The sequence below is a fragment of the Etheostoma spectabile genome, chromosome 2 (assembly GCF_008692095.1).
Source record: "Etheostoma spectabile isolate EspeVRDwgs_2016 chromosome 2, UIUC_Espe_1.0, whole genome shotgun sequence".
NCBI classification, from domain to species: domain Eukaryota; kingdom Metazoa; phylum Chordata; class Actinopteri; order Perciformes; family Percidae; genus Etheostoma; species Etheostoma spectabile.
Genome location: NC_045734.1, coordinates 24,697,146 through 24,713,182, shown reverse-complemented (window position 1 = coordinate 24,713,182; position 16,037 = coordinate 24,697,146). Strand labels below are relative to the sequence as shown.

Sequence of the window (16,037 nt, the reverse complement as noted above, 5' to 3'; positions counted from 1 at the left end):
GTTTTATAGAGGTCTACACCTACTGAAGAATAGTCAGCACATCAGCTGTGTGAGTGAGCAGACAACACTCCAATCAACGCTCCTGTCTCCAGTTGTTACTGCAAAATCAACGCCTAATGTGGAAATCCGCTGTGCAGTGTTAGTTGTACTGTGTGGATGTTTGTGGATGGATTTCTGTGTTACTAACCTAACTTAAGCATTGTGTGCATGCTGCCCGGAGGCCAGAGAACCTGGAAGGCCACACCAGCAGGGGATTTAGTTCATGGATCTGTAACTTTAATCATAGACAAAGTAATGATTTTGGTCATTTAAACCAAATATAGTTTTGAAAGTCAATTCCTGAATTAGTACTGTTTTAGCTCATTTAGAACAAATTATATGTGTATTAACATCATGATTAACATCAGCAAATGCCTCTTCTTACTGTTGTTTTTCTGATAATACTGTCTCACCATTGCCCACAAATGTAACTATATCACAACTGTAATATAAGGTATAGGATTAATACCTATTGACTTGACTACATCTATTAAATACAGCTATCAGTGTCCCTGAATAAACTAGATCAACTTTCAACACTGTAAACTAACATGACTAAGGGTGGACACTGACCTGTCTCAGTGGGAGACGCTTTGGTTTTAGGGTGCTGGTATTGAGCATTCTGGCTCACTGGGACACTTGAATAGAGCCGGCGTTTATGATGAGAGAATGATTGATGGTCCAGAGGATGTTAAGTTAAATTTTTTAAATCCCTGTGGTGGAAATTAACTTTCTCAGGGACTCCATGGCAATGGAAGGTCCATTTGGACAAGGACTCTTCTCGGAAGCTGAAAAAAAACCCTCCTCTGAAAAAGTCTAAAACCTAAAGTCTCTTTAACTGTAAATGGGAGGAAGCTGAGGAATGACCATACACATTTTAATGGCTGCAACATGCAATATATATTTTGTCTCAGTTTGTTTTCAGGTTGGATAATAATGAGAAGAAGCTTGTTTTTTTTTGTCATATACCATGCAGAGCCATGTCCTTGCTGTTGTTCTCTAAACACCCACATGGGGGCAATGTGGTCTGGGGTAAATGGCTCAACGCTCTCCAGCATCAAGCAGCCCAGGCCCAGGCCATGCTTTTTTCAACTTCCCCACCTCCACACTTACTTTCCTCCTCTCTCAAATATTTGTAAATGTTTTCATTGTTTTTTTGTTTATCTTATCATGCTCACTTGATCCTCATCCTTTAGTTGAAGCTCTTCTACATGTGATTTATCCATACTGACAAGAACATATGCAGCTTTACTGTTCTATCAACTCTTTCATTCAGGACTTAAACTCACAGTGAATTCATTCTCAGTCAAATCACTTTATAAACTGTTACTTGCAGAGCCACTGGGTCATGATAGCAGCAAGAGGCCAATGTTAAAAAAAACCATTTTAATGTAAAGCGTTCTCTCTGGCAAAGGTTATCGTTTGTACTTGATAAGCTAAATCACATATCATTACATTACATTTAGCTGACGCTTTTTACCAAAGCAACTTACAATTGCTATATCATAAGCAAATGACATGTGTCATATCCACTGCGCCATCATTACCATCAAAGTTGTCATTCTTTTTGAGTTAATTGACACGAGATGCACAAAAAACGCAGAGGCACTACATACACACGCTCCACATATCCCATGGGATTTGCAGGACAGTCATTTGCATAAATGTTGACATGAAAACAGGCTGTACACATGCAAACTTGTGCAAATTTGCTTGCTGTGAACTATACTCAGTTCTGTCCCTCAGCACTAGAGCCTGACCGATATATCAGCGGGCCGATATTATCAGACAATATTAGGCATTTCCCGATCTATCAGTATCAGCATTTATAATGTCCGATAAATTATTAGTATATTAATATATTATTAATAAAATAAAAATGGACTGTCAACCATGTTATGGTTGTTGGTGTTGCATAGTTTGTCCACCAGAGGGCATTCTACAACTATTTTTATACATTTTAATTATCAGAACTTTAATATATTTTAATGTTCTTCTGTTCTGTTATGGCAATAAAACATATTATTAACATATTATTTTAGTGAGAACTCATTAATACCTACGAATAAATAATATTAGGGAAATCTGTTTATGTTTTGTTCTGCATTTCTGGATTTGTTTTTTAAAATATATATCGGCTGATATATCGGATTTTTAAATAACCAAATATTTGTATCGGTATCGGCCTTAAAAATCCTTAATCAGTCGGGCTCTACTCAACACTAAAAAATAGAAAAGTAATTGGTTTATAGGTGAGGAGGATCAACATGACAGGACACAACCGTCCACCACTCTGCTATCATTATTCCACTGAAGAACGTACCTTTGTAAAATACCCCTGTTTAGAACACTCTAATCAGATATTTTAATACATGGTTAAAACATTACATAACCTACATTAACATAACCTGATTCATAGTGTAAGACTGCCACAGGAGAAGAAAACAAACAAAATGTCTCAAAAGGCTTAACTGGGTAAATAAGCTTCTCATGGGGCTTTGCATTAGCCAGCCTATATTATTGTATTAGGTGTGGGGAGAAGATAAGCACACCCGTTAACACTCTCTCCAGTATAAATAAAGGTGGATGTGCAGGCAGGAGTCATGCCAGAGCCCAGGGGAGGAGGACGGAAGAGGCAGGCAGGGCTGACCAGACCAGACCGGCGGATGGAAACGGGTGGAACAAGGTCAGGAAAACACTGATGCTCCAAACAGAAACCCACACTTATTTCCATGTTTTCCTTCAAAAACTCAATATTTTTCATTCAACACAGTCCTTTCTATTTTCAGGGCGTAATGCAATGCTGAAATATAGTGTGTGTGTTTGTGTGTGAGCGTGTGTGTGTTTAAATGAACGAGAGGTGAACGTTACAACGGGACATACTGTGTCACAGCAGCACACATGCAGTCCGTTACCATGACAAGATGTCACCAGGGGGAATTAAAGGACAGAGAGAGGACACAGAAAGAGATGAGAAGTTTGGTGTGTTTCTATCTCTCATCCATCTCAACCAAAGGTGTTGGCTTGGGATGAGGTCAGTGCACAGCACATTCAGAAACTATTTGTGTATGGACTTGGCTTTTGCGTGTGAGGGCATTGTCATGTTAAAAAAATGAAGGGTCATCCTCAAACTGTTGGACACAAAGCTGGAAGCCCAATGTTAATTACAGCATCACATGCTGTAATTAACATTTAGCATTACAGCTAAATGCCCCTTAATTGTAACAGGGAGGTCTCGTCCAAACCAGAAAAAAAAGAAAAAAAGCCACAGACCAAAAGTACTCAAAAGTCAAAGCAGTGGTTGAAGTTTACTCAAGTACTGTACTTTTTACAATTTTGAACTAGCCAATGTGTACTTTGCTTTCCTATTTCCATTTTATGCTTCTTTACACAAAAGGAAGTTGGGGTACTTTTTACTCCCCTGCGTGTATCTGACAGCTTAAGTTACCTTTCAGATTGAAATTGTACATAAAAACAGATATGGTAAGTTTATCCAATACATTGGTAAATGTATTGTCCTGTACCTTTACTTAAGTAGGGTTTTGAATGCAGGACTTTTACTTGTATCATAGTTAGGCCGATATATATTTGAGGTTTTTTTTTTTTTTTTATAGTTCTGGTACATAGGCTGAGTAAAGTATTTCAATTACTTCTTCCACCACAGGTAAAAGTGAACATATCTGGTTACATGGGCTATAGATCATCCTGTTCTCAAAGTTTACCTCATGTCTTCATAACCCAGCTCACACACGCAGCCCTGAAGACAAACACTGTTCTGTCAGTGGGTGAATGGCTCCATCCATGTGGAACTGAGGGTGAGCAGATCTCAATTAGAGGGAGGGAAAGTAGGGGGAAACATAGACTATTAGTAATGGTAATAGTTTGGATGATACTGATTAGGCTGTAGTAGGCCTATGTGTGTACGTATTCAGATCTGTTACTTAAGTAAAAGTACAAATACCATACTGTAGAAATACTCTATTAGAAGTCCTACATTGATGTTGTGGGCTACTTAAGTAAAACTATCACCGGGAAATTGTACTTTAAGTATTAAAAGTAAAAGTACTCAATACAGAAAAATCTGAAAACGATGCAAACAGTTCTGTGTTTAATGGTCTCATCGTTTCAGCTGGACTTTTTGGCCGTTATATTGTTGGGTAGTTGAATTTATAATAAAACAATTTTTTTTGTGTGTTTTGTGTGCAAACATCCTAATCTGTAAAATAACTTGTAGGCTAACTAAAGCTGTCAGATGAATGTAGTGGAGTAAAAAAGTAGCCTACAATATTTTTCTCTGAAATGTAGTGGAGTAGAAGCAGAAAGTGGCATGAAAAATAGGCCTGACTCAAATTTGTACTTCAGAACAGTAGCCTACTTGAGTAAACGTAGGCTGCTTAGTTCCCACTGCTAGTTGCACCACTGCCAAAATTGCAGTAATCTGTCTCCAGCTCCTCTTCCTGTATCTGGGGTGCTTAGCCCACTGTTAGAAGAAAAGGAAAAAACTCCCACTCGTGCAGCTTCAGCGAGGCAGTCAGGGACACTCATCATCATCAGTCAGCAGAGCAGCTCCCTCTCTTCCTCCCCCTCTCTCCCTCTCTGTCTCTGTCCCTCCCTCTGACACCCCCACACTCCCTCTCTCCCTTTCTGCCTGTCTCTTTAGACAAGGGGACACTCATTGTCATCAGTCAGGAGAGCGGCTCTCTCTCTCTCCCTCCCTCTCTGTCTCTGTCCCTCCCTCTGACACCCCCACACTCCCTCTCTCTCTCTCTCTCTCTCTCTCTCTCTGTCTGCCCATCTCTTTAAACAAGAGCATCTCTTTTCTTTGCTCCTCTTGACACAAGGCAACCATGTCCTCAAACGGCGCCGACGGGGACCTGCTACAAATCCCCCTGGGGCTCATCAACAGCGAGGGCAAGTATCTGACTGCGGAGACCTTCGGCTTCAAAATCAACGCTTCGGCCAGCAGCCTGAAGAAGAAGCAGACCTGGACCCTGGAGCAGACCGGGGAGGACGGCAGCGCCGTGTTCCTCCGCTCCCACCTGGGCCGCTACCTCGCCACGGACAAAGACGGCAACGTTACCGCGGACAGCGAGACGCGCGGCAGCCGGGACTGCCGCTTCGTCATCACCGCGCACGAGGACGGGCGGTGGTCTCTGCAGTCCGAGCCCTATGGCCGGTACCTCTGCGGCAGCGAGGATCGAATCACCTGCTTTGCGCAAACTGCCACACCGGCAGAGAGATGGAGCGTGCACCTGGCTGTGCACCCGCAGGTCAACCTGTACAGCTTCGCGCGCAAACGCTTCGCTCACCTGAGCGCGCACGGAGAGCGGCAGGAGGTGTCAATCGACCGGGATGTCCCGTGGGGCGTGGACTCGCTTGTGACACTGGTCTACCGGGACCAGCGCTACCACCTCGAGACTTCTGACAACCGCTTCCTCCGCAATGATGGCAGCCTGTCCACAAAAACGGACAAGGACACCGGCTACATGCTGGAGTTCCGCTCCGGTAAAGTGGCATTCCGCGACTGCAATGGCCGCTACCTGGCACCCGCGGGCCCAACCGGCACAATGAAGTCTGGCAAATCACCCGGGTTGGGAAGGATGAGCTGTTTGGCCTAGAGCGCAGCCACGCGCAGGTCGTGCTGACTGCGGGCAACGAGAGAAACGTCTCCACAAGGCAAGGTGAGGCTCTGCAGACACACAGAGCCAGAAAGAAGAAACACGTTTCCCTGTAGAGATGAAGTCACTGCATAGCTGGGCACACACCAGATGCAGCTGTTGCATTTTGTCTTTGACAGAGAGAGCACAAGAGAATTAGAAACTCCTGTTACTTCATTTTCCACATACCATGTGTTTTTCATTATCATGCTCTCTCTCTCTCTCTCTCTCTCTCTCTCTCTCTCTCTCTCTCTCTCTCTCTTCACCCAGCCTCCCCTTCTTCTTCCTTCTCTCCTTGTTGGCCAGCCTCTACATTTTTCTGCAGTAATTCTACCCCTGCATTGTGGCTGCTTCAGTCCACAGTTATCCATCAGTCTTTATCTCGGAATAGACTGGGAATACAGACAGAAAACAAGGAGGTGTTTGTTTAGAGACAAAAGGGAAAAATGGAGGAGAGGCAGAGAAAACCGAGAAAGGTGTGACTCAGACAGTCCTGAATGTGGATCCACATGCCACATGGAACCTCTTTGTCTTGTTGCCATTCAGTCTCACTCTAATGTGCTTCTATCTGACCCTGACTGATCATTGACATCAGTTTATCCACATGCAGTCACTATTAGAGGATCAAAGATTATCAAATGAATTGCCAACTATTTTGATAATTCATCAAGCGGTTTGAGTGATGTTTTAAGGGTAAACAAATCTAAATTCTCAGATTCCAGCTTCTTAAATGTGAATATGTTGTGGTTTCTTCACTCCTCAATGACAGTAGACTAAATATCTTGGAGTTGTGGACAGAGCAAGACATTTGAAGACGTCATCTCGGGATTTAGAAAACACTGATCAACATATTTTGCATTTTCTGACAATTTATAGGCCAAACAACTAATCGGTTCATTTTGTTTGTTAGTTTTTGTTTTTTGTGTTTTTGTTTGTGTGTGTATGCGTGCGTGTGTGTGTGTGTGTGTGTGTGTGTGTGTACCAGGAGACATGGATTGCAGAAGAAGAAAGATAGTAATGTTTGAATGAGGTCAGTGTAGGGCAGTGACTTGTGACCACTGAAGTAGGTATGTCCATTATTTTTTAGAGGTCCCATGACATGGTGCTCTTTGGATGTTTTTATATAGACCTTAGTGGTCCCCTAATGCTGTATCTGAAGTCTCTTTCCCAAAATTCAGTCTTGGTGCAGAATTACAGCCATCAGGACGTTCCATTTCTGAGTCTGTAGCTTTTGGGGGAGAGAGGGTGGGGCAAGGTGGAGGGTGTGACCTTGACCAACTGCCACTTTGCTCCTTCGAAAGCCATGATGTCTCTCTTTTTCTCAGGGGTGGGCCAAATTCTCTGGGAGGGCAAAACAGAGAAAGGGGAGGTAACCTTACCCCCTTATGACCTCATAAGGGGCATGATTCCAAAATTGGCCCATTTGAGCTTTCATTTTCGCAAAGGCAGAGCAGGATACTCACGGCTCTGTTTGCACCTATCACCATTTCTAGCCACTGGGGGACCATAGACAGGCTGGGGGAACTCATATTAATGTTAAAAAAAACTCATAAAGTGACATTTTCATGCCATGGGACCTTTAAAGGACAACCTTTGCTTCTGTATCTGTAGTCCAATAACTTTTAACGGGACCATATGCTCAGTATGGGCCTGCACAGACATTTTGTTAGCCAGCGGACCCTTTGTCTCTTAATGACTCTTTCTGTACTGTTCTATAGCGGAGAGATTCACAGTTGTTATAAAGTCATTTGCCACGACAACTTAGAAGACAGGAAGTGTGTGCCCGTTTCATACACTGTTTTCATACTATTGGCGGAGTGTGTAATGAGCTATCTGTAGATAAAAAGAATATTTAAAACAAACATACAGTATGTGTTATTAACTTGTTCCGCTAAAAGCGGCTAAAAATCAATTAAAAGTTCTTTAATCTAGGGCACCCAGATAGCTCAGTTGGTAGAGCGGGTGCCCATATATAGAGGTTTGCTCCTCGACACAGGGGGCCCGGGTTCGAGTCCGGCCTGCGGCCCTTTGCTGCATGTCACTCCCCCTCTCTCTCCCCTTTCATATCTTCATCTAGCCTGTCAATTAAAGGCCTAAAATGCCCAAAAAAGTAATCTTAAAAAAAAAAAAGTTCTTTACTCTAGTTTTCCTACATAACTGAGACCTAGCCTTTACACAACTGACGAGTCTCAGACTGAGACTCAGTCACAGTTATGTTTTGAGACGTGGCATCAGTTGGTCTCAGTTATGTAAGAACACTAGAAGTGTTTATTGCATGGTGCTAATAAGTATATTAGGTATTCACCATCGGAGAAGCAGAGATGTTAATTTGTCCACAGTATCCAGTATTAGACCAGAATGCAGTCAGAAGACATTTTTGGCATTGCCACTGATAATTAATTGGAAAGCTTGTTTTTTGCTTTTCAGCTATCAGTTTCACTCCCACATCTCCTGCCCGGGCGTCATATTACAACATACCTATGTGGCCACACATTTAACATCATCAAATGAAATCTGACAACAAACGGCTCCATTTTTCTAGGCATGGACCTGTCAGCCAATCAGGACGAGGAAGGGGACCAGGAAGTCTTCCAGTTGGAGATGAGCCGTGAGGACAGGAAGTGTGCCTTTAGAACCGCTGCTGGAAAATACTGGACCCTGACCGCATCTGGGGGCCTGCAGTGCACTGCCTCCACCAAGTAACGACACACACACACACACACACACACACACTCTGCACCAGGTTCAATATCACAAACTTTAGTTCACACATACACATCCCTCAAAGTCTACTCGTTAAGTTTGATAATATGTGTGTGTGTGTGTGTGTGTGTGTGTGTGTGTGTGTGTGTGTGTGTGTGTGTGACAGGTCGGCCAACAGTTACTTTGAACTGGAGTGGCGTGACGGTCGTGTGTGTGTGCGTGCTGCTAACAACAAATATGTGATCGCTAAGAGGAACGGGCAGCTAGCTGCTACTGTTGACAGCGCAGGTCAGTGACGTTTCTGATGTTTCTGAACTGCTCGCCATAATGTAACAAAGTAGTAGTAGTAGTATTAGAAGTACATTTACCTTTTTGAGCGCATTGAACATTTAATATTACTTGAAGTTACGTCAAAATGTTTCGAAAGGATCCTGTATTTCAATTCTTCTCAGCTAGGATATCGTAGCACTCTCTCCATCCCTAATGAGGAGAAATAACAAACCACGGACTCTGTTTCCTAAAAGAACCTCACAAGTAGCTTCAAGATGCTTTTGAGAAACAAGGCCCAGATCTGTTTGACACAACACTGACGAGCCTGTCTCTTTAGGGGAAGCTGAACAGTTCCTGATGAAGCTGATCAACCGTCCAATCATCGTCCTTCGTGGGGAGCACGGTTTCATCGGGGCTCGTAAAGCTGGAATGGCGACCCTGGACTCCAACCGTGCATCATACGACGTTTTCCAGATGGAGTTCCACAACGGAGCTTACTCCCTTAAAGGTGGGCCGTTTATAGAACTGTTCTGGTGTTATTGCATGTTCAACCTGTTTATGACAAGTATACCTTTACATGACTGCTGGACATAAATCCCAATAATTGTGGAAAGCCCTGGTAGAAAATATGTGAATGTAGCATGTTTTAGCATTGTGATGGCAGATGTTTTTGATTGTAGAAACTAATATAATAACTGTTTACCAGCTAGTAGCTATTTGCGGCAGTCTGATGATGCTGGACAGGTTGCGTACAGCGGGTTTATCGCAAAAAAAAGCTGCCCACTGCATCTGGAAACCACAGTAGAGCAGCGAGCTTAAACTAAAAGTGGTGGGCGGTAAAACCAAAAATGGCTGAAAGACGCTAAATTACTTTGTAGTTGAGAGGAACCTCCGAGTTGGTTGATAATCCTGTGTGAGTCTGTTAAAACATGTGACTCTCATAGCACACAAAGTATTTTGATCCATTGCTAATATAAACAATAAGTATTGGTGCAGCTTATAATAATGTGTGGAAAATGTATGTGAATACAGCACGTTTTTTGAGACAATCCCACCAAAAACTGGAGGCGTCTTTTCTTTCATCTGAAAGAAACTTGAGAATTGTATGAAGCCTTTTTTACTGTAAGAAACTGTATCAGATTTACATCACCCTATTTGCTCTCGTCTCAGTGGACTCACCACAGCCCTGTTTAACTATTCTGTGATGCAGAGAAAGAAAGTCAATAGTTAAAACAGCTGATGGGAATTGTGTTATGGCTTTATGGCTCAACAACCACCTGTCATTTGAAATCTCTTATCATTTCAACCATAACACACACTTTGGGCTGAACAATGGATTCTTTCCATGATGATATGGTGATATTATCATGTAAATAACAAGCAAAATGAGGCAGGTAATATTCAAATCAAAAAATAAATAAAATAAAAGGTTTTTTTGCATCACCCATAACATAACCAGGAGTGTAATATTAAATGCAGTGATACACTTAATTATTTGAATATGTAAACATGTCAATTTGTCCTGTGTGTGTGTGTGTGTGTGTATGTGGCTCGATGGGTGTTTTTTGCCTCCAACGTCGCCTTCCAGGCAGCTAACCCTAACCTTAACCCTAAACATAACCATTGCCGCGCTGCCTAGAAGGAGCTGTTAGGGCCAAAAAACATTGAACACCGTGTGTGTGAGTCAGGTTTTATTAAGTGTGTATTGTTTGTCAAGACTCCCAGGGGAAGTATTGGTGTGTTGGAGACGACACAGCGGTGGGGTGCAGCAGCTCCACACCTGTCCAGTTTCTGTTTGAGTTCTGTGACCTCAACAAGATGGCCATCCGTGCTCTGGGGGGGAAGTACCTTAAAGGGGACCATGCTGGAGGGCTAAAGGCCCGCCGCCCCCGGGGACACGCCACCCCGGGGAATACTAAAAGCACACCGGGACTTTCCCTATCTGACCCAGCTTCAAACTACTAATATGTGCTGGGGGGTGCCGGGTCATGTGGTGTTGTTTTATTGGGAAATTTGTCGTGTGTTAATTTGTTTTGTCTGGAGGATGGGGGAAAGATGGAATTGAAGCTGATAAAATGGGGAAATCATGGCACCAAAGCACTACAAGTGTTTTCTTTTGTATTCTTTTTTTCCCTTTTTGTCTTATCTTTCCCACTGGGCTTTTACTGGAGATTTTTATGTACAAGATTTTTAGAATGAAATTTTGTCTGGTTACATATTTCTTTCACTTCCAGTCCATTTCACAAGCTTACCCATATGTCCGAACACTACTTTTATTGGGTTTGCCCATCGGGTAACTACAGGTAAACAACTACAGTATCTAACCTTCTCCTGTTTTAAAATTTCCCCTGCTAGTCGCGCTGCTTTCATCTCCTGCTCCCTTTCAAACTATAAAGCACAACATGCATCAGATAAAGGAATGTTACAGATTTACATGTTTTGCTGTAAATAAGGCTTTCTTTGTCAGTGAATACAGATATTACATAGAACCCGAAAAGATGCAGGAGGGGGGAAAAAAGAATAAAAGGGGTGTGGCTGCAGCTCACCGGCTTTGCCTACAGCACTTGCCCCTTCTCTAGAGTTCCTTTTTCACTCTGAGTGCAGGGAGACAATGTATATAGACGGTGCCACAAAATAGGGGTATCAAAGGTTTTTCCCCTATAAACCACTGTCTGATAAGTGTAAGGCTCTTTAATTACACGTCAGGAGGAAACAAATAAAAGGAGCTTTGAGATTCACTCATCTACTAAAGAAGCCTTATTAGTTAGAATGACCATCCTTTGAGTTGAAAGGAATGGAAGGGAGGCGGTGGGGATAAAAACTAGTTACTGCTGCACACTCAAAACCATAAACTAAAAATGCAGCATAATATATAAATTTTCCCCTAACTCAAAACGCACATAATGTCCAACGAAGAAATTAAAAACCATGTTTGTTACAAAGAAATGTTTGTCTTAGATTGGGTGCTGCTGCTGGTGTGTAACACAATGAAAGAGTCTCTCTGGCTATTGTTGTCGCTGTGCCTTCCATAGAGCATTTCAGTCTTTTTCATGTTCTTACATTTAAGCTGAACGGAGTAAAAAATAAAGTTTTCCCTCTTAACAGTGCACCTTCTCCTTTGTTTTCTTTCATTTTATGATCATAGCTATTCCACAGACCTTGCTTTCAAGAGTTTTAATTGGATCAACGTTCTACTAAAGAAGTAGTCTCTGTAGTAGCTGTTAACAGTATATTGTTAGTTTTAGCTGGCTTCATGGGTCTAGCAATGGCTCTGTCAGTCATTTACTTTGTGGTTGAGACTAGGGGTGGGAAAGAAATCGAAAATTGTATGTAATGTGCTTTTTTGCGAAGATTTTTTAAAATGTATTGTTTCGCACAGGAACGATATTTTTTATTTTTTTTATCAATAATTCACCTTAATATGTAGTCTCCGCAGCCGAGACTACATCATATCTGTTTCCATCAAAACAGCGAAAGAAGAAAATGGTTATGTACTGATTTACCAATGATATAAATGTCACACTGACTGACTGACATGCGTAATGTGATGTGCATTTTACTTAGAAAACAATTGGTTTTTAGAAATGTCTCATGATGTATTGTCTCTGGAAGTGTATTATTCAACTTTTGTGTTTGTTAAAGAAAGAAAAGAAAATCACAATACTCAATATTATCGAATGGCATTACTTCTAGAATCGCAGTAAATGAAAATCGCAAATCGAATCAGCACCCATGTGTCGGGAAAGAATCAAATCGGGACAAAAGCATATCATCCCGGCCCTAGATGAGACATGTCCACATCATGATGCTCCGGCACAAAATGTTGAAACGATATCTATAATGTCCAAAAAGTGAAGCCTCCGGACATTGGTGATACACTTTTAACTCCACCCCGACGTTTGTGGGTTTAGTTAATAAAATTGGATGGACTCCCCTGGATTTCCATTTTGTTCAGACAGCCATGTTGTTCCCCTTCAGGATTAGCTGTGATAACTTTGGTGATCATCTAACTTTTCATCTAGCGCCGCCACCTGAAGCTAATTTGTGTTTAGTGCCAATTAACAAATGTTAGCATGCAAGCTAAGATGGTCAACGTGGTACATTACTTGCTACTTGCTAAACATCAACATGTCAACATTGACATTGTGAGCATGTTAGCGCGCTGACATTAGCATTCAACTCAGCAGCGTCACAGAGCTGCTAACGTTACTGTAAACCAACTTTTTTGTAATTTGGTTGAGCGGATACTTAAAAGCCAAGAAAACAGACATTCAATTGTTCAGACTGCAGAGGTGCAAGAAAAACCTGCCTGGCCTTAACTAGCTGGCTAGCTCAAATAACAGATTAATATTATTTAAAGGCTAACTTTGGTGATATTTGATACATATTAAACAAAATGAAAAGTCCCAAACCAATGATGAATTGATCCTTTTAAGTATGTCTGTGTATCTAAAGCTCCATTGGGATCACTGGCTCCATAATTTCAGCCACACTGTTGCCCTGGGTGTCCTGTTTCTTTAATGACTTTGCACAGTTTATCTAATGTAGCAATCATCTTTTTCTGATAAGAAATCCCATTGACATCCTTTTTGCAAAATGCTGTTGTGTGTGGGAGAAGGAAGAAAGAGCCTGCATCATCTCCTCTTGAGATTTCACTGAGCTAAAACTGTACAAGAGAAAGGAAGGCGAGGGTGGAGGGAGATAACCTACTCCACTTTCTCCGTTCTTCTGCAGAGGAAACTCACCTCTCCTCCTTAATAAGAAAACACACAGTCATTCTAATGTGGGCCAAACTTCACATGTGTATTCTTATACAAACAGAAGAGACAGGAACAGACCAACAAGCATCTGTCACTCTACACTGCGAGCTCTCCGCTTGTTGCCATGGTAACAATTAATGGCAGGGATTGGGTTTGAGGAGGATGAATATTTTTAAGATGTAGCAGACATCCATAGATCAATAACCCTGATAAACCTTGTGATACTCATAGTCAATTACTACAGATATAGTTTCTAAAGACACTTCAGACACTGAGTGAGTGGATAATAAAAACCTCAGGATAAGCAACCTCAGGATAAGCACATGTGATGGTCCCTAAACGAATTGGAGCTTCTCACACTGATGCAATAATACTCTCATTCCCCTTTCAGTCAGTCTGTGTTTGTGTGCTGTAATGTGTAGGAGAAACACATGGCAGGGTCTTGAAAAATATGTCTGCCAGAAACAGCTGATATGGCACCTGAGTGGAAGAAAGACGGGAAAATAAGCACAGGGGAAGGAATAAAAGTTGAAGATGAAAAGAGAAAAGAGAAAAAAGAGAAGATGTGCAGCAAAAAGGTTATAGCTTAACATGAGATTTAGATTGTGTCTTCCCTATATTTATGCATACGAGAGGATCGTCCTGACTCAGGTCTAGACGAATAGCTTTTTCAATCTCTGCCTGGTAAAACTGCTCATGAGGCAGAAGAATATTGTTGGCATTGAGAAAACCATGTATGAATCTCCAAAATGTACTGCTTTTGTGTTTTTCAGACAAACTGAAAAGTTGATATTTTTTTATGAGGCAGTAACTCATAACACACATTCTGGACCCCAGGAAGAGCTGTGTTAAAGGGCACAGCTAATGGGGATTCTATAGGAAACTAATACGACACTAAATTTGTAGTTTCTTGGTTTTCCTGAGTTTGTGAGTGTAACAGTAATTTTCCAGTGTATACATAACTTCGCACCTGTCTCAACCTGACTGTCAGGTAATGTCCTAAAGAGTCTCCTGGTGCCATCTAGTGTTGATGAAGGTCAGATAGTTTTAATTTCACTAAGTGCACTTTATGGCCAAATGTACGTGGACACCACCATTTCTCAAATTTTATGCAAGTTACAGTTTAAGGGACATTGTATGGACATAATATACAATTCTCGCAACTTTGTTTGATGAATTGCGTCTTCTGTTTCAACATGGCAAAGCCAGGGAAATTAAGAAATTGTTTTATCAGTTTGTTGTGGAATGACTTAACTGTCACTGACCTGCACAGAGGCCTGACATCCCCATCCCCCCCATCCCATCCAACACGTTTGGGATGAACTTGAACGCCAACTGTGGGCAGCGCTGTAGCCTATCACCCGACATCATTGGCCCACATCAGGAATACTTTTGTGGTTATAGGAGCAAATCCTTGCAGCCAGGTTCCAAAATGTTGTGGAAAGCCTGAAACCAGACGAGTGGAGGCTGTTACAGCATTAGATTAATGCCCATTTTGGAATAAGATAATCAACGATCACATGTGGAGTATAATGTTAAGGTGTCCCCATACTTTAGGATTTGTTTTGTACATGTGATATTTTATTAACACTCCTGACAGTGTTGTTGAGAATTCACCTGCAGAGAAACAGATGCATGGGACAAGTGGTTGCTTTGCAAAAAAAAGCCAGAAATGCTGCAAGTCATGCCAAAAGACCTTAAAATCCCACAGTCGTTATCCATCCAGTGAAACTGTGGCTGGGGTTGGTTCTATTTCAGTCGTATATTCTTCCTTATATTAAACAGGAAGTACTGACCTTCTTCAAGGGCAGCGATAAGAAACAAAACAAACTAATGAACGGGCCCAAATGCACACACACACGTTGACAAATTATCACAGTATCTGTTTACCCACAAATAGCCACGTCCAGTCAGACAGCCTGAGTCAGCAAGAGACAAAGAGGGAGGGTTTTGTTCTGTATGTGATAATAATGGTACGCTTCAGGAGAAAACAATGAGGAGGTTATCAACAATCATATTGATGATGGTTCTTCATAATCCCACTATTGCTACCCATCTGTTGTGTGTATTTCCAGTGTTTTACTAACAGGAAGCAGTATGTGTTGTGTGTGTGTGGTGGGGTGTGTTTATGCGTTTTTAGAGAAACCTTTTATACCTAGTGTTACAGTAATATGACTACACAGGTTGCACTACACACGGCTGCATCTTGGTTGTGTGTGCATGTCTTTATGACTGCCAGACTTCAGGCTGTAATTTCTCAGGAACACAATAACAAAACCATTTGGTGATAATGGACCATGAAGCGCTTATCCAATAAGGGAAATGATTTCCAAGTTTCTAAGGAAGCTGTTGGCTAGTGGTGGTTCAGGTTCCATGATTCATAGGCGCTGTAAACAAGAGCATCTTGTGTGAGTCTGTCTTATATGATTGTTGACATACCAGGAAAAAAGTCATTAAATTCATTTGTTTCCATGCTGCAAAATGTCAGGGTGCGTCAAGGTCTTACAGCCTGTAGCCTTCTTTACAGAGAGGGGGGGTTATTGATGGAGGGCAGCGGCGGTCACCCTATAAATACCCAGCAGCTGCAGCAGCTGAGACTCACCCTGTG

At 41.9% G+C, this 16,037-nt stretch overlaps 1 protein-coding gene across 1 annotated transcript; it reads left to right on the top strand.

Moving 5' to 3' along the window:
- The first annotated feature begins 4,759 nt into the window (after positions 1–4,759).
- LOC116705538 (fascin-like) lies at positions 4,760–11,776 on the top strand. Its single transcript, XM_032541744.1, is given in 6 exon segments — positions 4,760–5,619; positions 5,622–5,720; positions 8,239–8,395; positions 8,566–8,687; positions 9,007–9,177; positions 10,387–11,776. Coding segments are annotated over 6 exon segments (1,530 nt in total). The 5' UTR covers positions 4,760–4,886; the 3' UTR covers positions 10,635–11,776.
- The last annotated feature ends 4,261 nt before the right edge of the window (positions 11,777–16,037 follow it).